This window comes from Phacochoerus africanus, chromosome 8 (genome assembly GCF_016906955.1).
Source record: "Phacochoerus africanus isolate WHEZ1 chromosome 8, ROS_Pafr_v1, whole genome shotgun sequence".
Classification (NCBI taxonomy): Eukaryota; Metazoa; Chordata; class Mammalia; order Artiodactyla; family Suidae; genus Phacochoerus; species Phacochoerus africanus.
Window position 1 is genome coordinate 95253769 of NC_062551.1, and position 24325 is coordinate 95278093.

Consider the following 24325-nt stretch of genomic DNA (forward strand, 5'->3'; position numbering starts at 1 on the left):
CTGTGGATTAAGGATTCAGCATTGCTGCAGCTGTGGCTTAGGACACAATTAAGGCTTAGATTAGATCCCTGGTCCAGGAACTCCATATGCCACAGGGTGGCCAAAAGAACAGAAAAAAAGAAAAAAAGAAAAAAAGAAAAGAAATTGGAGCTGCATAGATAAAGGAGTGGTAGCCGCCAGGGGCGAGGGTGTGAGGTGGGCAAAATGGGTGAAGGGAGTCAAAAGGTACAAACTTCCAGTTATAAAATAAATGCCATGAGGATGTAATATAGTCAACAATACTGTACTGCATATTTGAAAGCTGCTAAGAGTAAATCTTAAAAGTTTCATCCCAAGAAAAAAATAATATAACTACTAATGCTGACAGAGGTTAACTAGACTTATCATGATCATTTCTCAGCATATACAAATGTCAAATCATTACATTGTACACCTGAGATATAATGTTGTATGTCAATTACTTATACCTCATATACCTCAATTAAAAAATATTAGGAGTTCTCTGGTGGTTTGACCCCTAGCCCAGGTACTTCCATATGTCACATGTGCAGGCATTAAAAAAAAAAGTAACAAATGTTGGTGAGGATGTAGAGGAATTGGAATGCCTGTGCACTGTTGGTGGAATGTAAAATGATGCAGATATGGAAAACAGTATAGCAGTCCTCAAAAAATGAAAGACAGAATTACCATACGATTCAGCAATTCTGCTTCTGGGTATGTACTCAAGAGAACTGAAAGCAAGGAGTTGAACAGACAGACACACACCCATGTTTAAAACAGCACTATTTACAACAGTCAAAAGGTAGAAGCAACCCAAGTGTCCATCACAGATAAATGGATAAACAAAATGTGTTCTATACTTAAAATGGAAGATTTTTCACCTTAAAAAGAAGAAATTCTGACAGTTGCTATAAACATGGATCAACCCCAGAGACATTATGCCAAGTAAAATAACTCAGTCACAAAAGGACAAATATTGTATGATTCCACTTATGTGACATACATAGAGCAGTCAAATTTCAAGACAAAGTAGAATGGTGGTTGTCAGGAGGTGGAGCAGGGAGGAAAGGGAAGCTAGTGTATAATGGGTACAGAATTTCAGTCTGGAAAGACGAAAAAAGTTCTGGAGATGGAAAGTGATGATGGTTGCAGAACAATCTGAATGTGCTTAATGCCACTGAAATTGTAAAGTAGTAAGTTTTATGTTATATGTTATATGTATTTTTCCACTGTAATTTTAAAAAGATTTGATGACAGCTTTTAGGTATAATGAGAAATTAGTGAATATTAGCAATAAAATAAAATTTTTTTAAATTTAATTTTTCAATTCTTTTGAATATATACCCAGAAGTAAAACTGCTGAATCATACTGGATTTTTCAAAATTATTGAGAGGGCTGGTAATGTCCTCTCTTGAACTGAGTTGTAGTTACACGGGTATTTTTACATTTTGACAATTTATTGCACTGTGCAGTTATGAATTATGTATTTTATGGTATACATTATTTATCAATTAAAGTCATACTGCTAGGCCAAAAAGCGAAACACGGCAATATTTCACACATTTGCAGTATGGATAAATATCTAAACAAACCTAAAAAACAACCAGTTTTGTAAATGACACATTTGGTTCACATTCTTATTGTAAATGCCACAGTGGGCTTATAACATTATTACCTGCCTAGAAAACATCATTCCATCAGAATAGGTTATGTTTGTAGCTGTTTGCCTTATATTTTGCATATTTTCCAGCTTTAGTTATAGTTTCAGTGTGACTCTATCCATAGCACAGTCAGCTCTGGGTGCTAGAAATGCTAAAAGGATCCATGTTATCTTTTATTTATTTATTTTTGGGCGTACCTGCAGCATCCAGAAGTTCGTGGGCCTGAGATTGAACCAGTAGAACCTAGAACTGTGGTTGTAAGCCAGAGGCGATTTAGTCCACCAGGGGACTTGGCAATGTCCAGAAACATTTTTAGTTGTCACAAGTGGAGGGTGGGGGTGCTACGGCCTCTAATGGATAGAGGGCAGGGTTGCTGCTAAACATCCTAAAATACACAAGACAAGCCACTACCTCCAAAACAATTATCCAGCCCCAAAATGTCAAAAGTGCCAAAACTGAGAATCCCTGATCCAAAGAAATTTTACCTTGAAGAAACTTCCCCAAATCTTTAAGAGTACAGCCAAAGGTCCCACTCTTTTAAGCTCCAATTCTTTGGGGTTGCCATGCTGTAGGGTGGCCCTAATGAGTAGGCTAATCAGCAGTGGCACTGGGCGGATCCTGGAGCTCTGTCCAAGTGCTGGCTGGCTATGATGCACCAGTACAGCTGTCTACAAGCAAAAGGAAAAGCTGTACCAGTTTAGTTCTGTCCTCTCAAGTTATCTTCCCCTTTTTGACTTCATTTACTTCCTAATCCAAATTAGATCCTGAAGTCCTTCAATCACTGTCTAACCTTTTGGGATTATACCTGCCTTGAAAACCACAATCTTGGATTATGAAGCCATATAACTATCCTAGATCTACCTTCTCTGCTGGCTGCCCCCCACCACCACCACTGCTCCATGATTTCTCATTCACTGAGATCACTAACGAATCCTGACTGCCAAATATAACGTTTTTCTACTAAGTTCTCAAAACATGTAATGGAAAACAAAACAATCTGATGCTCCTGAGCTCTCCTTCATAAATCATTCTCCTCTGGGGCTTCAAACGGCACCATTTTCTCCAGGTTTTCTTTGTATCTCACTGGACCTTCCTCAGTTTCCTTTGCTGGGGCCAGCCTCTGATGTCTGCAATGTCTGTCATGGAAACAATATTGAGAAGCGGCAGTCTTTATGGCATCTACCTGCCACTTCTGTACGACAAACTTTCTCTGGGTGACAACCATTTTTGTGTGTGTGCTGATAACTCCCAAAATCCATATCTGCAATCTAGTTCTCTCTCATGATGCTAGACCTATACATTTAACTGCCTAGTGGACATTCCATCAGCAATGAAAGGCATCTAATACAGTGAAGAGGTTAATAGTAAGGCTGCCAGGATTTAAGTCCTGGCTTCCTAACTCACTAGCAATGTAACCTTGGACAAGATATTCATCCTCTCTGTGCCTAAAATGTAACCTCAAAGGATTATGATGAGAATTAAATAACTGACACATACAAAACACGCCTGCCCTATAAGGAAGGAATAGGTCTGCCATATAAGGAAGCAGCAATAAATGATAGGTAGCTGCTATCATCATCATCATCACCCAGACACCTGAAACCAGCTATGTCCAAAACTGACCTCCTTGGAGTCCCGTGGTGGCCTAGTAGGTTACGGATCTGGCATTGTCACTGCTATGGCCTGGGTCACTGCTGTGGCATGGGTTGGATCCCTGGCCTGGGAAGTTCCACATGCTGCAGGCGTGGCCAAAAAAATTTTAAAAACTGACCTCCTTATCTTCCCACCCATACTTGAGTGAAGCACCTAGATAACCAAACCAAAATCCTTTCCTACTATACAGCACAGGGAACTGTATGCAATATCCTATGATAAACCATAATGGAAAAAAATATGAAAAATAATGTGTATATGGATGAATACACATACATACACATAACTGAATCACTTTGCTGTACAGCAGAAATCAGCATTTTTTTTTTTTTAAGAGACGCACACACAGCATATGGAAGTTCCCAGGCTAGGGGTCGAATCAGGGCTACAGCTGCCAGCCTACAACACTGCCAGAGCAACAAGGGATCTGAGCTGCGGCTGTGACCTACACCACAGCTCACAGCAACACCAGATGCTGAGTGAGGCCAGGGATCAAACCCGCATCCTCATGGATCCCAGTTGGGTTTGTCAACCGCTGAGCCATGAAGGGAACTCAAAGAAATTAGCACATTTTAAATCAACTATACTTCAATAAAATAAAATTTTTAAAAAACCCTTTAAGTGATCCTAGTATCTCCATCTCTTTCCCTCCACACTTCCAATCTGTCTCAACTTCAATCCATACCAGTTCCTAAAATTACCTCAAAGTTTACCACCATCACATTTCCTGCTGCCATTACATCAATTGAAGGATTCATGATTTCTCAACTGGACTGTTCCATCAGCTTCCTCATTGATCTTCCTTCTTTAAGGGTATAACCTCTCCAATTTATGTCTACGCTGCAGACAGTGATCTTTCTAAAATGAAAATCCGGTCTCATCCAGCCCTATACTCCTTAGCATCACTGCTAATGAAAGTCTGCCTTGAAAGTCTCGCCCCAATTCTCTCCCATCCATGCTTGTCCTCCATGCTCCCCATTACCCTGCATTTACCTCTACCACAGAACTTTTTTTGAAGAAGCCAAATTTATTTTTGTTTTGGGGTTTGTTTTTTGTCTTTTTTTTTTGTCTTTTTGCTATTTCTTGGGCCGCTCCCTCGGCATATGGAGGTTCCCAGGCTAGGGGTTGAATCGGAGCTGTAGCCACCAGCCTACGCCAGAGCCACAGCAACGCTGGATCCAAGCCGCGTCTGCAACCTAAACCACAGCTCACGGCAACGCCGGATTGTTAACCCACTGAGCAAGGGCAGGGACCGAACCCGCAACCTCATGGTTCCTAGTCGGATTCGTTAACCACTGCACCACACCACGACAGGAACTCCTGTTTTTTGTCTTTTTGCTTTTTTCTAGGATCACTCCTGTGGCATATGGAGGTTCCCAGGCTAGGGGTCCAATCGGAGCTGTAGCTGCCGGCCTACACCAGAGCCACAGCAACGCCAGATCCAAGCTGCGTCTGCGACCTACACCACAGCTCACGGCAAGGCCAGATCCTTAACCCACTGAGCAAGGCCAGGGATTGAACCTGCAACCTCATGGCTCCTAGTCGGATTCGTTAACCACTGAGCCACAACAGAAACTCCCACAGAACTTCTGATACAGGTGAAATATTTCAATCCCTGCTACTAGATTACAAGTTCTGAGGGAAGAAACTGTGTATTTTATCTCTAGTTCCAGCACCCAGCACAGTGTCTAATACATGGAATATACTCAATAAATACTCTGTGCTAGAGGTACAGAGCGCGAGATCCTATGCTAAGTTATAAAGTTCTACTGTCTCATTTCACCAGTGAGGATACAGAAACATAGAAACATTACTAATCTGCCCAAAGTCACACAGCTAATTAGTAGCAGAGACAAACTTTGAATCCATGTCTTATGTCCTTAGTCAGTGTCCTTTTCCCACTATGGTAACCTCTGTCCTGTACAAAGCAGCTTTGTGACTTTGGAAAGTCAGTTTTTCACTCCTTGAACCTCAAGTTCCTCACATCTAACATCCCCTCTAGTCCTAACAGCCTCAGATTCAGCAAAAGTTCTGGCATAGGAGGATGAAAGGGAAAAAAAAATTTTTTTATGGCCACACCCAAAGCATATAAAGTTCCCAGGCCAGAGAATGAATCTGTGCCACAGCTGTGACCTATGCTGTAGCTACGGCAATGCCAGATCCTTTAACCCACTGTGTTAGGCCAGGGGTAGAACCCAAGCCTTCACAGAGACCCAAACCACTGCAGTTGGAGTCTTTTTGCTCTTTTTTTGGCTGCCCCACATCATATGGAGTTCCCAGACCAAAGATCAGATCTGAGCTCCAATCGCAACCTAAGCTGCAGCTGTGAAACACTGATGTGTCACAGCAGGAACTCCCTGCAGTTGGATTCTTAACCCACTATACCACAGCGGGAACTCCAGAAAAAAATATTTTTTTAAAGCACGCTGATGCTCGCCAGAAAGTTGATTTTCCTTTTTGATTAAAGGAATCTGAATTGAAACTTGGTAATCCAACTGAATAGATGCTAAGGAGTAGAGAAAAGGTCAATCTCTTAACAAACTTTTTCTTCTCAATAAAAGAATGATAACGTTCCTACTGTGGCACAAAGGGTTAAGGATCCAGAGTCAGCTGCAGCTGCAGCTCAGATTCAATCTCTGGCCCAGGAACTTCCACACACATGCCACAGACACAGGAAAAAAAAATATAAAGAAGAAGAAGAAAAAAAAAAGACGACTCTTGGGGAGTTCCCTGGTGGTGCAGTGGGTTAAGGATCTGGTATTGTCACTGCTGCAGTACAGGTTCAATCCCTGGCCTGGGAACTTCCGCACGCCATGGGCACGGCCAAAAAAAAAAAAAAAAAGGAGGACTTTTAAAAAATTTACATTTTACTAGGTTAGCAAAAAAGAATTAACCGCAGGAACATCCAGGCAGGCAACTACTCCTTTTAGCTTTGTTTAGCAGAAATCCAACTGCAGACATGCTGAATAAATCAGACAGATTAAACGCCCAGGAGAACTTGTACCTGCAATGTTGAATCAGTCTGGGAAGAGAAGTAGTTTGGAATTTACAGTGCCAATCATGGCTTCTATTTTCCTATGGCTATCCCTCTTCAGAGGAAAAGGGACTAGAATCACATAAAGCCATGCTTATCAAATTAAGAGATGCGTCCATAATATGTATGCGATGTATTCTTCCAGAGCATTAATCTCAACCCAGTGACAGAAAGAATTTGAAACACTTTTACATCTAAATAAATATAGACAGGTTAGAAGAAAGAATGCAAAACTAGCACATACTTTTGGGTTAAAACATGAGAAACTTTGCAAGGCAGGGCCTTTGCAGTGGCTGCTGAGATGTCCAACTGCAAACAGTGGTGAAGCATGGATGTAAGGAAATTCAAAGATCACTTATTCAGTCTAATCACCTGACATTTTATATTGAGAATACTGAGGCTCAAAGAGCTCCCCTGCCATATATTGAGGGTAGTGGAGGCAGGACTAAAGCCTCGATTCTCTGCCTATAACCCAAGCTGTTTCTGCTGTCTCTCATCAGTAGAATTTTTATCCTCATTTGACTCTGGTCTGTTTGCCTGCTTGAAGTAATGAATTCCTACTTCATTAGGTGAAATTAAATTCAAGAAGCTGAGGAGAAGACAGTTACCATACACCGAACCCAGTCAAGGTTCTCAAGAGTAAGAGTGACAGAAAGCCAGAAATATACCCACAATGTCATGTGACTATAGTGCTGAGGCAGAAACAAAAGGGCTCATTTAAGAGAACAAAAAGTTGATAAAGATTCTATTTTGTAGCCATCTTTACAGCCTCAGGACTGGCCCACTTTTGATGAATTCAGTGACATTTTCTCTTAGGATAGCGATGACAGAGTATAAGAGCTGCAGTGCCCCATTATTTGGAGGTGTATATCTAGGTTAGGGAGAGGAGTAGAGCATAATGGAATCAGAAAACCTGGGTTGGGTTCAAATCTGGGTCTACCCAGTTGCAGCCTTCATTTGGCAAGTTATCTGATTTTTCTTTGCCTCAAGTTTGCCTCTGTAAAATGGGGATAATAACTGTACCTACATTCCTCACTGGATTATTCTGAGGATTAGTTAATATACGTAAAATGTTTGGAATTGTGCCAAGCAGATGGTAAGCAGTACATTAAGTGCTTGATATATCATCTATATTTAATTGCTGGTAGTTAAACAAGATTATCCTTGGCTCTTTGAGGTGAGATCCTGAACTAGGGTTTGAAAGAAGAGGACCTCAAAATACCAGAGCTGAAAGCAGCTTTAGACATTGAGACAGACAGACACTGAATGACTCAGTAAGCCTATCTGGATCTTAACAGAAAAGTCTACTGGTCCCTGATCTAATCTATCCAAAGAGGTAACTAAAGTCCAGAGAGCAGCAGTAATTTTCCAAGGTTTTAAATAAATATATCCTAATTTAGGAGTTCCCGTCGTGGCGTGGCGGAAACGAATCCGACTAGGAGCCATGAGGTTGCAGGTTCAATTCCTGGCCTCGCTCAGTGGGTTAAGGATCTGGCATTGCTGTGGCACAGGCTGCCAGCTGTACCTCTAATTAGACCCTCCATATGTTGCGGGTGCGGCCCTAAAAAGCAAAATAAATAAATAAATATCCTAATTCACATAACAGTAAGTAAGAGGCAAAGCTGAAACTAAAACCCAGTTTTTCCTAGTAAATGAAACTGTTTACCATGCTAAATAAATGGGTTAGATGAAGTCTTTAAAGACTAACTATAAATTAGGAGAGAATATTGACACCCGAAGAGTTAGGCAAATCATCTAATTCAAATCAATAGATATTTACTGAATACTATACTTATAGCCTAGGCATCAGCATTCTTTCTGGCCATGTTCCTGGCATGTGGAAGTTCCTGGGCCAAGGACTGAAACTATGACACAGCTGTGACCTGAGCTGCTGCAGTGACAACACCAAATCCTTAAGCCACTGCACCACAAGAGAACTCCCACATAGTATTTTTTCAAATGTTATCTAGGTGATTCCAATGAGCAGCTGGGGTGAGAACCCCTATTACAAGTATCATGCTAGGAGGTACGATATAAAAAGACAGCAGGAAGTTGGGTAGCTAACCAAAGGTATCCAGACTTAAGAAAGCCTGGACAATGAAGGATCACACCTGATAATGCAGGACCCCATGTTTAAGCTGCATCTACACACATGTGTAAGGGGAAGAGCAACAGGAACAGTGAAGGCAAGGAGGCCCTGGATTTATCTTCATTCACAAAGAGAATCAACAATATCTTTCATTCATATCTGTAAATTCCAACAGTTCAACAGATTATAAACTGCAAATATGAACGCTTTCTAAAAGAATGTTAAAACTACCTTGCTACTTTGGAGTTCCCGTTGTGGCTCAGCAGGTTAAGAACCCAACTAGTATCCGTGAGGATTCTGGTTCAATCCCTGGCCTCACTCAGTGGGTTAAGGATCCAGCATTGCCACAAGCTTTGGCACAGGTCACAGACGTGGCCTGGGAACTTCCATATACTGCTGATGCAGCCATTAGAAAAAAAAAAAAAAAAAAACTGGAGTTCCCGTCGTGGCGCAGTGGTTAACGAATCCGACTAGGAACCATGAGGTTGCGGGTTCGGTCCCTGCCCTTGCTCAGTGGGTTAACAATCCGGCGTTGCCGTGAGCTGTGGTGTAGGTTGCAGACGCGGCTCGGATCCAGCGTTGCTGTGGCTCTGGCGTAGGCCGGTGGCTACAGCTCTGATTCAACCCCTAGCCTGGGAACCTCCATATGCCGCGGGAGCGGCCCAAGAAATAGCAATAGCAACAACAACAACAACAACAACAACAAAAGACAAAAAAAAAAAAAGAAAAAAAGAAAAAAAAACTAACTTGTATTCCTAAAAAGTGTACAAGAGGGAGTTCCTGCTGTGGCGCAATGGGTTAAGAATCTGGCTACAGCGGCCCGAGTCACTGCAGAGGTGGGGGTTCAATCCCTGACCTGGGAACTTTCATATGCCACAGGTGCAGCCATAGAAAAATAAATAAAAAAAGAAAATGATGAAAACCAGGATCTTAAAAAAAAAAAGTATATAAGAATATACAAATTAAAAACCTTAAAAAAGCAAGAAAAAAAATTTTTAATAAAATAAAAGAGTTCCCACTGCGGCACAATGGGATCAGTGGCATCTTGAGAGTTAAGGATCCTGCGTTGCTGCAGCTGTGGTCTAGGTCGCAACTGCAGTTCCGATCTGATCCCTGGCCCAGGAACTTCATATGCTGTGAGGCAGTAGGGGGAAAAAAAAAAAAAGGAAATATTTCCAATTCATGAGACTGGACCAAGGGTTAAAACTCACAATACACAAAGTGCTCTTATAAACCAATAAACACAAAAATGAAAACCATTATATAAAAGTGGGAACAACAGGTATGAAATTAAAAAATAAACAAATAAATGCACAAGAGAACTCCCTTCAATGTATCTGCTAAGTGAAAAACATCAGGCCCCAAAGGTTGCATATTGTATGACTCCGTATACATGACCTTATGGAAAAGGCAAAATCAAAGATATGGAAAACAGGAGTTCCCGTCGTGGTGCGGTGGTTAACGAATCCGACTAGGAACCATGAGGTTGCAGGTTCAATCCCTGGCCTTGCTTTAAGCCTTGGGTTAAGGATCTGGTGTTGCCATGAGCTGTGGTGTAGGTTACAGACTGGGCTCGGATCCGGCGTTGCCGTGGCTCTGGCGTAGGCCGGTGGCTACAGCTCCGATTCAACCCCTAGCCTGGGAACCTCCGTATGCCGCGGGAAGCAAGCAGCCCTCGAAAAGGCAAAAAGACAAAAAAAAAAAAAAAGATATGGAAAACAGATCAGTGGTTGCCCAAAGTTGGTCTGGGTAGGAGTTCCCATCGTGGCTCAGTGGTTAACGACCCCAACTAGTATCTATGAGGACGAGGTTCGATCCCTGGCCTCGCTCAGTGGGTTATGGATCCAGTGTTGCCGTGAGCTGTGGTGTAGGTTGTAGGTACGGCTCAGATACCACAAGCTGTGGCTGCGGTGTAGGCCAGCAGCTCTAGCTCCAATTTGACCCCTAGCCTGGGAACCTCCACATGCCGCAGGCATGGCCCTAAATAGACAAAAGACAAACAAACAACAAAAAAAATTGGTCTAGGTAGAGTTGACCTCACAGAGGCCACACAAAGCAATTTTTAGAGTGGTGGAAGTGTTCAACATGGTATTATGATGGTGGATATCTAACTCTCTCCATTTGTTAAAAAAATCCACAGAAATGTACACAACAATGAATACACTCTACTTGTATGCAAATTAAAAAATAATAATAACAAGAATGTCTGAGGAACCAGGACAGAACATAGACTGAAATTTATGAATCTAATTATATTACAAATGTATGACATAACCTCACTGAAGAGGGGGAGGAGCTAACCTAAGTAACTTTGTAAAACAATGCTATAACTAGATATTCTACAACTAAAATGAACTGTACACAAACATTATACTCTAGTTGGTAAATCTGTTATCACAGAGTTACTACTAAACAACTTTATAGGCTATACAAATAAGTAAATATTTTGTAGACAAGAAGAGCCAGATTTCTTACTCTCAGAGAACGAAGTCACAAATAAGCAAGATAGGAAGACTAGAACATACACTGTGGTGGGCTAGAATCAGAGACATCAGTATAAAGTCATGCTTATTTTAATATATATATACAGACAAATATAGAAATAAATATACTTGTATACACATGAATTAGTGTATGTTTCCTAGTTCTTCCCACTGAAGGGATTAAAAGCAATGATATCAGAGTTCCCACTGTGGTGCAATGAGTTAAAAATCTGAGTGCAGGAGCTCCTGCCGTGGCACAGCGGAAACAAATCTGACTACGAACCATGAGGTTGTGGGTTCTATCCCTGGCCTCACTCGGTGGATTAAAGATCCAGCATTGCCATGAGCTATGGTGCAGGCTGCAGACGCAGTTTGGATCTGGCATTGCTGTGGCTGTGGCGTAGGCCGGCAGCTGTAGCTCCAATTCAACCCCTAGCCTGGGAACCTCCATTTGCCACTAGTACAGCCCTAAAAAAAAAAAGGAAGGGGAAGATTAAAATCCCCTTTCTTTCAATGCAGGCTAGACTTAGCAGCTCATTTCCAACAAATAGAGAATAGAAAGGGAAAACATTTAACTTTACAGTGGAGGAATCTGGCAGACACAACTTAAACCAAAATGATCAAGGTAAATCATCACTAGTTGATATTAAGTTACCTTGAATATCACATTGGTATCATACCTTGAAATGACGTAATGAAAAGGGTACCTCACCTCTGTGGTATGCCTTCTCAAAATCCATATTCATGAGAAACCATCAGACAAACCCAAATTGAGAGACAATCTACAAAATAGCTGACAAGTACAATTCAAAAAGTAGCAAAGTCATGAAAGACTATAAAAGACAGGAAAAATTTTCACAGATTAGAGGAGATGAAGGAGACATGAGTAAATGCAATATGGTATCCCAGACTGGATCCTGAAACAGAAAATGAACATTAGTAGAAAAACTGGTGAAATCCAAATACAGTTTACAGTTTAGTTAATAGTATTGTACCTACGTCAATTTCTTAGTTTTGATAAATGTACCATGATGATATAAGATGTCAACTTTAGAAGAAGCTGAGTGAAGGATATATAAGAACTCTCTGTGGTATCTTTGACACTCTTATGTAAATCTACAATTACTCCAAAATTTAAAAAACAAAAATAAGAGCTCCCAACGTGGCGCAGCAGAAACAAATCCAACTATGACATTGTGGGTTCGATCCCTGGCCTCGTTCAGTGGGTTAAGGATACACCATTGCCGTGAGCTGTGGTGTAGGCTGCAGACTCGGCTTGGATCTGGCATTGATGCAGCTGTGGGCCAGATAATTCCCTGCTGTAAAGAGCTCTTTTATGCATATCAGGATGTTGTGCAGCAGTCTTGGTCTCTATCTACTACATGCCAGGAACCCATTTTCCTATTTGTTACAAACAAAAATATCTCCATGGAATTCCCATTGTGGCTCAGCAGGTTAAGAACTCTGACTAGTATCCATGCGATGTGGGCTGGATCCCAGGCCCCGCTCAATGGACTAAGGATCTGGTGTTGCCACAAGCTGCGGTATAGGTTACAGATGCAGCTCGGATGTGTACTGCTGTGGCACAGGCTGGCTACTACGGCTCCGATTCAACCCCTAGCCTGGGAACCTCCGTACGCCATGGGTATGGCCCTAAAAACACAAAAAAACTCAAAATGAACAAACAAAAAACAAAAACGTCTTCAGAGACGCCAAGCGTCCCCTGGGGGACAAAATTACCCGCAGACTGAGACCACTGATGTAGAGTTATATATATTAACACATAAAGATATCCAAAAAATATCGTGAAGAGAAAAAAAGCAGGATACAGAACAGCATGAAATGTATGAGACAATTTATGCTAAAACACATCACATGGATAAACCTTGAGGATATTATGCTAAGTAATTGTGCTGGTCAACTATTTTGTAAATTGTCAGATGCTAAGTGAAATAAGCAAGTCACAAAAAAGACAAATACTATATAATTCCACTTATATGAGGTAGTTAAGAGCAGTCAAAACCACAGACATAGAATACAGGATGGTGGTTGCCAAGGCTGAAGGAAGGAGGAAGGGACAGTTAGCCTATAATGAGTACAGAGTTTCAGTTTTACAAGATGAAAAGAGTTATGGAGATGGATGGAGGTGATGGTTATACAACATTATGAATGTATTTAATAACCATAGAACTCTACAGTTTAAATGGTTTCAATGGGAGAGTTCCCATTGTGGTGCAGCGGGAACGAATCTGACTAGGAACTGTGAGGTTGTGGGTTCAATCCCTGGCCTTGCTCAGTGGGTTAAGGATCTGGCGTCGCCATAAACTGTGGTGTAGGTCGCAGACAAGGCTCAAATCCCGAGTTGCTATGGCTGTGGCATAGGCCAGTAGATGTAGCTCCGACTGGACCCCTAGCCTGGGAACTTCCATATGCCATGGGTGCAGCCCTAAAGGCAAAAAAAAAAAAAATAAAATAAAAATAAATGGTTACAACGGTAAGTTTTATATGTATTTCACTATTTTTAAAAATTGAAAAAATACACATACACATGCGCACAGATACATAAACAAAATGTCTGGGAGGATGTGCAACAAAATGTTAAAATGGTTATCTCCGGATGCTAAGATTACAGTGATATTTCCTTTGTACTTTTCTGCATCACTTGGATTTTTTTAAACTAGCATGTCACCTTTTTTTCAAACACAGAAAGAATTCGTTCTCCATTATTTTTTCTCACTATGCTTCCAGTTCTATAACCAAAATCCTATTGGTTCTCTCTCCAAAATGTCAAAATGATGACCTCTTTTTCCCAGCCACAGCCCAACTCCAGCCTCTCTCACACAGGCTAATCTAACAGGATCCTAAACTGTCTCTCTCTAACTCACTCTCCACCCACATCAGAGTCACCTTATGAAGTAGATTTTCTATCACTCACATGTTTAAAATCCCAAACCTCATGGCATCCCTCTCAAGGGCCTCTACAATTTGTTCCCAAGGTTTATACTTTTAGTTTCACCTCTGACGACTGTCCCTCAAGTAGCCTCTATGCCAGATAATTACTAGTCATTCCTTGGAAACATATCATGCACGTTTACTCTTCCTTTATTTTGCTCATGCCGCTCTTTTGTCAGGAATGTTCTTTTTCCTTCACTGCCTGATAAAATGTATACAGTGATACAGAGGAAAAGAATGGGATGCAAGATGAATGAATAAATAGGGGAAGATGGAGGAAAAAACACAGAATAGCACAGAGATGAGGTTCAAGAAAGTAATTTTTGGTAGGGATAAGATAATAATAGCACCTACCTCATAAGGTTGTGGTGAGGATACTAAACGAAATAATACGTTAAACTTTTAGAACACTGCCTGGCATGTGTTTTATTATGATCATTATTCCCAGCGTTATTATTGTTATTCAGGGTACAGTAGTAAGAGTTTGAACTCTAGCTGCCATAATGAGGAAGGAGTGAGCAAGTGGAGTCCCAAAGGTAAGCAAAGAGGTAAACAGGACCCTGGTCTAATTCAAAATGTATCTAAAGAATCCAACAAACTACACAAGAAACCACAAACCAATTCGGTTAAGCCACACTGGAGTATACACAGAGCACACAGATGAATTCCCATATACCCCAAATAACTTTTACCCCTCAAACATATATTCTTTCTTGGAAGTGGAGCTGTTTCCACACCCTGCCCTGGGCACTGAAACATCAGGGCAGCACCTAATCCTCGCAAGTCCGAATCTGCTAGTCCCATCTGTGCACTCCTGTGGTCTCCCATTTAGCCAGTAGTTGCTGTTCTTTCCTTGTATCACAGAGGAGATCGGATACAAGGAAAGCAGTTCTTCCCACAACTGCTAAAAACTGAATACATATGTATAACCCACCCAAGCTTAATACTGTAGCCAAAGGAAAACCAAATTCATTCACAATGGAGGTGAACCAAAGGACCTAGAAATCACCATATATATTTTAGATGAGTCAAAATTTTTGAGATTTCCTTCTGGCCTCCTGTCAGGCTCAGTCATTTTAAAAGATTGCCTCTGTCAGTTGTGGCAAGCACACTCTGGACAGCCCTCATCTCTCCTAGTTAACAGGTTCTCCTAACTTTCATTTCCATGTCCTTGTAAGCCACGGTGATCCACTATCTCAACTCTTTTTTTGCACCCCTCCCCCATGCACCCCAGAGCTCCCTTGAGCGCTTTCAGACAAGTGGTCCTTTGGTAAAAAACACTGCTCCTCAATCATGCCCCAAAGCAGACAAAAAGAATGCAGAACTCAACGTTTATTAGATGACACACAGCCTGCTTACTAGTCAGGCTGCCAAAAATAACTTGCTTCTCCTCCTGTAGGATTAGGCGAACACACGGGAACTGTGTGCCTATGTCTGACTACTGCTTCTCCACAGGATTTGAAGAACCAAGGCCTTAGACTTCATCTCTACAAACCCAAAGAGAACACTTGGTTTATTTTCTCTGGGCATATAGTTGGTAGTCTGTATTTCTAGGCACTCATTGTACATCTTTTGGCAAGTGCCTCCAAATTTCTCAGTACAATGTTTCATCCAGTTACTGAAGGCGATGCATTCATTGTACCTTGAGCTGACAGGCCAAGAAAAAGAGACTGAAAAGTAGACCTTCAGTATCACCTTCCCACAATATATCAGACACTACATGAGTTACAAGACCCAGATCCAATTCCCAGGTGTGCAACTGTCTTGCAGTATGATCTCTAGTCCACTCTTTAATCTTTCTCTACCTCAGTTTTTCCATCCTGGAAAACAGGAATTGTATTACCTGTGCCTCCTTGAATTGAGACTCTTACTGCTAGCCGAAAATATTTATGCTGCTCCGGTTTGTGAAAATGGGGTTTGGAAAACTCAGAAAATTAAACACAATTGTTGTTTCTCACTTTTGTCAGACCTTCCATGAAAAAACCCAGAGTTAAGCCCAGCGGAGGTCCCTGAGCAAGGCATCCCTCAGAGAGTTGGTTCTGACTTCCCACTCAACAAACCACTCAAACCATTCAAACAAGAATGAGAAGCAAGAGGCCAGGCAGGACCACAGTTCGTGCGTGGTTACAGAAGCAAGCCACTGTCTATCAGGTTTCATGACAATATTATCACCCTAGACACACTATCCTTAACACCCCATTGTGGTTTTACCTCAAAGAAGTTACCTCGATACTTAGAGCACTTACTTCTTCTATGTTTATAAAAACAAGCACCTTTCCCTGATGGGAACTGCCCTGCTGGGATTGCCTTGGGATGACCCTACAGTTAAGGTAGGACGAAGAGATGACAAAAGCATGAGGTGCAAGACAATTCAAGATTTTTTTTTTTTTTTCATTTTTTTAAGGCTGCTCCTGCAGCACGTGGAAGTTCCCAGGCTAAGGGTTGAATTGGAGCTGCAGCTGCTGGCCTACACCAACAGCCCCAGCAACTCAGAATCCAAGCCACATCTTCAAACTAAATGCACCTCACAGCAACGCGGGTTCTTAACCCACTGAGCGGGGCAAGGATCGTACTCTTGTCCTCGTGGATACTAACTCAGGATACTGCTGAGCCATGAAGGGAAGCCCCCAATTTTAAGATTTGAGGTAGTGTTATACAATCCTTTTTGGGTTACTGATACACTTCTGAAATACAAAATTCTGAGCAGCATTCCAAAAAGGATTATTAAAATTCAAATATTGGTTTTTAGAAAGAGCAATTTGAAAACTTGAAAAACTTCCTAATTGCCACACTTTCATTTGGTAACCCTTTGGTCTGTGTGGCTCTTAGGACAAGGAAATATACTGTCCTGTCTAGCTTCTCCACAAGGCCTAATTTCCCCTCTGTTCCAGTAAACACTCTCAGTTTGATATTATCAAATTACTGACATTAAATTATATCTCAGCTGCAGTTAAGTTTTAGTCTCCTAAGCAATGCCTCATGTGGCCACGACTCAGCTCAACACTCAACTCAAAAGACACGACTATGAATCCACACTAAGATTCACAATATGATAATACATTTTATACTGGAGTTCCCTGGTGGCTCAGTGGGCTAAGGATCTGGTGTTGTCACTGCTGTGGTATGGGTTTCATCCCTGGCCTGAAAACTTCCACATGCCTTGGGCATGGCCAACAAAAAGAGAAAGAAAGGAAAATACATTTTATAGACTGATCAAAATGTAGCACATTCCTGTGAAGGTGCAACAGAAGTTAAATACTCTCTAATGATTGAATCCCACAGCTCCTGCCTCATCTAAAAGGGATGATAACTTTGGATACAGATAAGGCACTGGGCATAGAAATAGAAATCCATGTCCAACTCTAGGTCTGCTACTTATTGTAAGACCTTGGATCTGTTTTCTTAACTGTGAATTGATTATAATATCTATCATAAATTTATTGCGAGGATAAAAAAGCAGATGTAAGCATTTTATAACAGTGCTATACAAAGTTATTATTATGACTGTGGATTTAATTGAAACTGAAAATGTTCTTTAAGAAACAGATTAACTCCAACATTAAGAATGCCATGGAGAGGAGTTCCTATCGTGGCTCAGTGGTTAACGAATCCGACTAGGAACCATGAAGTTGCGGGTTCGATCCCTGGCCTTGCTTCTGATTAAGAATCTGGCGTTGCCGTGAACTGTGGTGTAGGTCGCAGACACGGCTCGGATCCTGTGTTGCTGTGGCTCTGGCACAGGCCGGCGGCTACAGCTCCGACTGGACCCCTAGCCTGGGAATCTCCATATGCCACGGGTGCGGCCCTATAAAGCAAAAAAAAAAAAAAAAAAGAATGTCATGGAGACATGACAAAAGATAATGTGAGAAAAAATGTATGTATGTGTAAGTGGGTCATTTTGCTGTATAGCAAAAATTGACAGAACACTATAAATCAACTATAATTTAAAAACTTAAAAAAAAAAGTCATGGAGGAGTTCCCACCATGGTGCAGTGGGTTAAGAATCTGACTGCAGCAGCTCAGGTTGCTGTGGAGGCTCGGGTTCCATCCCCAGCCCAGCACAGGAGAGGTTAAAGGATCCAGTTTAGGTCGCAGAAGTGGTTCAGATTCAATCCCTGGCCTGGGAACTTCCATATGCTGCAGGTGCGCCATTAAAAAAAAAGTGTCATGGAGTTCTCTTGTGGCATAGCAGGTCAAGAATCTGGCATTGTCACTGCAGCAGCTTGAGTTTCGGCTGTGGCATCATGGGTTCAATCCCTGGCCAGGGAACTTCCACATCCCATGGCCAAAAAGAAAAAAAAAGAATTAAAAAAAAAAAGGGGAGTTCCCATTGTGGCTCAGCAGTAATGAACCCAACTAGTATCCATGAGAATGAGGGTTTGATCCCCTGGCCTCGCTCAGCAGGTTAAGGATCCAGCATTGCCACGAGCTGTGATGTAGGTGACACATGGGGCTCGGATCCCGAGTTGCTATGGCTGTGGCCAGAACTGCAACCCTGAGTTGAACCCTAGCCCAGGAACTTCCGTATGCCATGCGTGCAGCCCTAAAAAGCAAAAAAAAAAAAAAAAAAAAAATGGGATGTCATTTGTTCATATGCTTACCAAAAATTTTCTGATTCAACCACAAGTCACTGAAAAGTATCATCTTTTTCCATTGGCAAAAAAAAAAAAAAAACAACCATAGCACTACCCTACATGGGCATGGTGAGCAAAGGTAGAAAACTGAAGAACTGTGTACACCCACACAATCAATGTGGCAACAATACTTTATTTCATTATTTGAACTGAAAAGTAAAAATCAAAGGTCAAAGCTTTCCAGTGGGTCCAAGAGGAAATGTTATGAATATCCAAGGTATAATCAAAATGAAACAACCTATAACCAATTCAGAAAGCACAATTATCTTCAAAGTGTTTTTCATACATTAATCAATCCTCATGGCATCCCATGGATGAAAGAAATTTAATTCTCATACTCTAGTTTGCAACCACAGGAAGAATCTAAATGGATTATCATGTGCCGTCTTAATAAGACAGGTCAACAAATATTTCATCAAATGTTAAGGATCTACCATATCATCAGCACTACACAAGGCACAGTATCTAGTATCTAACTGATGTGGCCTACTTTACAGCAGGCAAGACCTCTAGCAAGCTCAACCTTATGGTACAACACTATGAGTAAAGAAACATTTCTGAATAAAAGATAACAATTACAAAGCTATAACCATTCCTATTGCTAGAACCATTCCTATTGTTAGAACTCACTAACTTACTTAAAAAAAAGGATGTAAAATTAAGATGTTTTCTTGAGAACATTTGCCTGACAAGGACTATTGTAGTATACGAGGAGGAGGGGGAAACAGGGAGTAACAATGTGTTGTTTTAAACAGGACAGTTAGAGAAGGCCTAGATAAGGTGACATCCAAATAAAGATCTGAACAAAGAGAGGAAGCAAGCCACATGCTTACAGAGGGGAAGAGGCCCACCAAGCAGAGGAAACCTCTGAGTGTAAGAGTCCTAAAGTGGGATCATATTTGTTGCATTCTCCACATATCCACGAGACCTTCCTTATCAATGTCCTGCTGCCACCCTCCCCTGTGCCCGCCAGATCTGACTTCCAGGCTCATCATACTCTTCCAGGCACATAACTGCATGCACTGCTGTCTTCTTGCCCATCAGTGACCAACTCATACTAACATGTTACCACCCAGAATGTTACATCTTTCTCTTCCCTTCTATTCACTAGCACATCAACTCAGAATTATAGCAATTTTAGAACATTAAGACTGGGATGGGAGTTCTCCCATTGTGACTCAGCAGTAATGAACTCGACTAGTATCCATGAAGATGTGGGTTTGATCCCTGGCCCTGCTCAGTGGGATAAGGATCTGGTGTTGCTGTGAGCTGTGTACAAGGCTTGGATCTGGTGTTGCTGTGGCTGTGGCACAGGCCAGCAGCTGCAGCTCTGATTGGACCCCTAGCCTGGGAACTTCCATATGCCAAGGGTGTAGCCCTTTAAAAAAAAAAAAAAAAAGACTGGAATGGACCCCTTTTTCTTTTTCTGCTACACTCGAAGCATATGGAAGTTCCTGGGGGTCAGGGATCGAATCCAAGTCGCAGCTGCAACCTATGCCACAGCTGCAAGCAATGCCAGATCCTTAACTCACTGAGCCACCAGGGAACTCCTGGGATGGACCTTAGGTATCGTCAGTAAAATACCATCTTACTGAAACCTATATAATATTACTCAAGTCTGAAGTCAGGCCAAAGATCTATTATTACTACATTCTTGGCTACTTTTGTATGCCCCTCTCACCTGCCCCCAAACCCAATTTATCATAATAGTGCTTACAATAAATGCTTCTCTTTTTTTTTTTTTTTGTCATCTTTTCTAGGGCCGCCCCTGCGGCATGTGGAGGTTCCCAGGCTAGGGGTCTAATTGGAGCTGTAGCCACCGGCCTACGCCACAGCCACAGCAACGCGGGATTCAAGCCGTGTCTTCTACCTACACCACAGCTCACGGCAACGCTGGATCCTTATAACTCCACAATGAATGCTTCTTAACACACTGCATCATGTTACTTATCCCCCATTCCACAATATGTACGATACCTGTTGAATAATTTCCTTTCACTGTCCTACATTCACACTAAGCACATTTCACCTTCTAAATCTTCATTTATGTTCCTTCCTTTGATACAATGCCTTTCTTTCTCATCTATTCAAAATTCACCTATCCTTCAAGTCTCTTTTGATAGAGCTTTCCATGACTATATTAGCCTTCACTGATTTCTCTCTTCTCAGAAATCCTATGGTTTATCATAAAATCTAATACTTGTAGTCTCTCCCCTCCCCACACCTTGCAAAGCATCATTTAATATCTTAGTCTGAACATTTATTAACTTGCTTTGTTTCATGTTTAGCTGGACTAGCTAGATTCTGTGAAGACTGCAATTTTGTCTTGTGGACCTTGCAGAAAATAATACCTATCATATTTTTAGCACTTACTACATGCCTGAAATTATATTAAGTACTTCGCATATTTATTAATCTTGTTTAATCATCACAGTAAGATTACGTTGTTGATCTTATTTTTCCTATTTTACAGAAGAAACAAAGACACAAAGAGGTCAGGCTGAAGTTGCATATCTTTAAAAGACATGGCTGGGATTTGAGCTAAAGCCTGTCTCTCAAAGCCAGCACAAAGTAGGAACTCCCACTATAGTATAATAGGATCGATGGGTCTCTGCAGTACTAGGACTCGGGTCTGATCCCCAGCCCAGCACAGTGAGCTAAAGGATGCAGCATTGCCCCAGCTGCGGCATAGGTCACAAACTGTGGCATGGACTTGATCACTGACCTGAAAACTCCATATACCAAGGAGCAGCCAAAAAAGAAAAGAAAAAAGTAGAAGTTGCACAAAGTAGGGGTTTCGAAAAAATATTTGTTGAATTATCCTAATCATCTGAAGTGTGCTGATGGCTGTGCCCCCAAATGAATTAATGAGAGTAGAAACCATGCCTGGAGGCTTATGGGGTACAGTGGGAAGAAGGACTGCCCCTCCTGTTGAGTACCTATCAGGTGTTAGGTTCAGCACCAGGCATTTCCGGTTAAGCATCTCATTTACTCTGTGAAAACTCTTAACTAAATTCTCTTCAACAAACAGTGCTTGTAATTCCTCCATCAGATATTTACCTCAAATGTCACCACCCTCAACTGGAGCACAAATGCTGCCAGGTGTTACGTGTACTACACTCCTTCTGGGCCTCCCTGTGGCTCAAGGAAGAGGGCAAAACCTCCTGACTCCCATCAGTCAGTAAGTTAATAATCTCAGTTGCAACACGCATTTATCGAACTCCTGGCTTTTTTCAGGACAGGCCGCCTTGCTCCTCATTCTAACTCGCGTGATCTCACTTATGAAGCATTACAGCCCTGTGAGGTAGGTGGCATTTTCACCACTTCACAGATACAGAACGTCCCCCAAACCATGGTTAACAATGTTTACGTCACGTGGGCGAAGGCAGATTCAGGACGAGAATCCAGGTCTCCCGACTATCGACCCTGCTCCATTCCCTCAGCAGAGACTCGTAGATAGTAACTGATTTATCCTGGGAACTCTAAATGGCAAAAGCTCAGGAATAACTTTCATTCAAAAAGTTATTTACTGGACGCCTATATGTAAACCTTGTAGGTTCACATACCATCTCCGCCACGTATTCGCTACGTGACGTGGAGATAACCGTTTTCACCTCTCTAGGTTAATTCCCGCATCAGTAAATGGAGATGATAATATAACCTACAACCAACAGCAATGTCGTGAAAAAGTAAATGGGATGATGGACGTGAAACACCTGGCACGACGTCTGGCACAGAGTGGGCGTCTGGTCATTTTGGGCGTCCTTCACCCACCCCGCCGCCCCACAAGCCTCGGGGTTCACCCCCTACCACGCCAAGCGTATCCATTCGGCCAGAGGCCTGCACGCGGCCTCCGATTGCACAGGCCGGGGACAGCCGCACTGTCATACCTGCATAGAGTCAGCGCTGATGATCTCGCCGCCAAGTCGCTGGCCTAGCTGTAGCGCTAGGGTAGATTTGCCCGTCCCTGTGGCCCCGAGAATCACTACAAGAGGCAGCGTTCGTTTCAGGTCCCGGAGCCCCGGGCCCACAGACACTGCTCGTGCAGCAGCCACAGCCGCCATCTTAGAGACGTCTGCGCTTGCGCTGGAGCAGCTGTCCCCATGGCAACCGTTAATGCGCAGGCGCGGACCTCAGGTACGGTAGGGAGGGTGACTAGCGAAGGGGACAAGCTTCCAAGCTCTGAAGCTCCCGATGTGACTGCTATCAACGAACTGCTGTGAGAACCTCAACTACTTCGTCTTTTAAGTGGGGGATGTTAGTCGTATCTAAAATAGATCTATTCTTATGCTTTTTTCACGGCACCCAGTTCTTTTTCTTCACAGGACTGCTTACAGTATGAAATTTACACAGACCTCTTGTCTATTGTCTGACTTTCACTCCAGACTGTCCTATAAAAGGCAAGGAACAGATTCTGCCTAGGTCATTGCTGTATCTCCAGTGCTTCGCGCAGTACCTGATACGCAATAGACACCCAACAATTTTTAATGGAGAAGAGAATGGCTTGTCTACCTAGTGCTAAAGCCAATGAGCTCAGAGGTGTGGCGTTCTCCAGGATTGGATCTGCCTAGTTCTCAGGCAAGGGCGGCTGCTCTAATGTTTTCATCCCAAACTCAAGCTCAGACACAATCAGAGGGCAGAATAAAATTTTGCATCTCTTTGGTAAAAGGAGAAAAGAGATGGGGTGAAAACAGAGAAAGAACAAGCATGTGAACAACCCACAAGGAGTTCTTCTGTGGTACAGCAGGTTAAAGACCCATTCTTGTCACTGCAGCAGCTTTGGTCACTGCTGTGACTTGGGTTCGAGCCCTGCCCGAGAACTTCTGAGTGCCTCGGGGTGGCAGAAAGAAAGGAAGGGAGGGAGGGAGGAAGGAAGGGAGGGAGGGAGGAAGGAAGGGAGGAAGGAAAGAAAGGGCTTTAGAATCAGATGAACCTAGGTTCTAATCCCAACACTGCCACTTATCAGCTGCATGACTTCACACAATTAGCTTCACCTCTTAGCCTCAGTTTTCTCATTGTTAAATACCTCTCGGATTGCCATAAGGAGAAAATGAAGTAATGTCTGAAAAGTGCTTGCTACAATGCCCTAACACATAATAACCACCATTTGTTGAACACTTTGTATTATTATAATAGTAACACCCCATCTGCCACACTAAAGAGGTAAGAGCAGCAGCCTAAAGGCATAGAAATGTTCAGTAACGTGTGAAAAGTGCCGAAATACCTTTTCTACTAACCCCTTGTTAGCCAATTTAAGAGTTCTAATTGCTTTCTCTCTGAGATTACTACTTGGCTCTGCCTAGCTCTCAAGTCCTATCACCCTTGGGTGGAAGGAATCACTCCTGAATGTTTACAGTATATGACAGACCTGCCTGGAATGATTGCCAATAAATACATTTCTCAAACATTTGGATCACCATTGGCGTAACGGCCACTTTTGCAGACCCAGCCTAAACCTTGTAGTCCATGTATCCCAGGGTCCTCCTTTTCTCAATCCAGCCTGCTTTGATCAAAAGCCTTGTTCTCTCCAATTTGTGCTAACCGCCTGGGGCTAGTTTTAAAATCGAGATGTGTGGCCACATATTGGCAGACACTCTCACATGATGGTTGTTAACTGTAGAACCTTTGCCTGGAGATTTTCCGAGGGTATGGTTACCATGACAACCATCAGACAGAAGGCAGGCTGGAGAAATGATGCAAATAAAGCAAAAGGGAGGCTAATTTCATGATGACAATCTGACCATGACAGGGTAGGCTCACTCACGATGGGAAAGCACTGTCCAAGTCATGACCAGGTGACTGTTACAAGAGAGAGAGA

At 42.3% G+C, this 24325-nt stretch overlaps 1 protein-coding gene across 1 annotated transcript in view; it reads right to left on the reverse strand.

The window, feature by feature from the left end:
• The window catches only part of TRIT1 (tRNA isopentenyltransferase 1), a 45887-nt gene extending 23308 nt beyond the window's left edge, over positions 1–22579 (reverse strand). Inside the window, exon 1 of the mRNA XM_047793495.1 lies at positions 22398–22579. Within this exon, the coding sequence (XP_047649451.1) occupies positions 22398–22571 (174 nt within the window). The 5' untranslated portion in view covers positions 22572–22579. The remainder of the gene's footprint in view (positions 1–22397) is intronic.
• Between the last annotated feature and the right edge of the window lie 1746 nt (positions 22580–24325).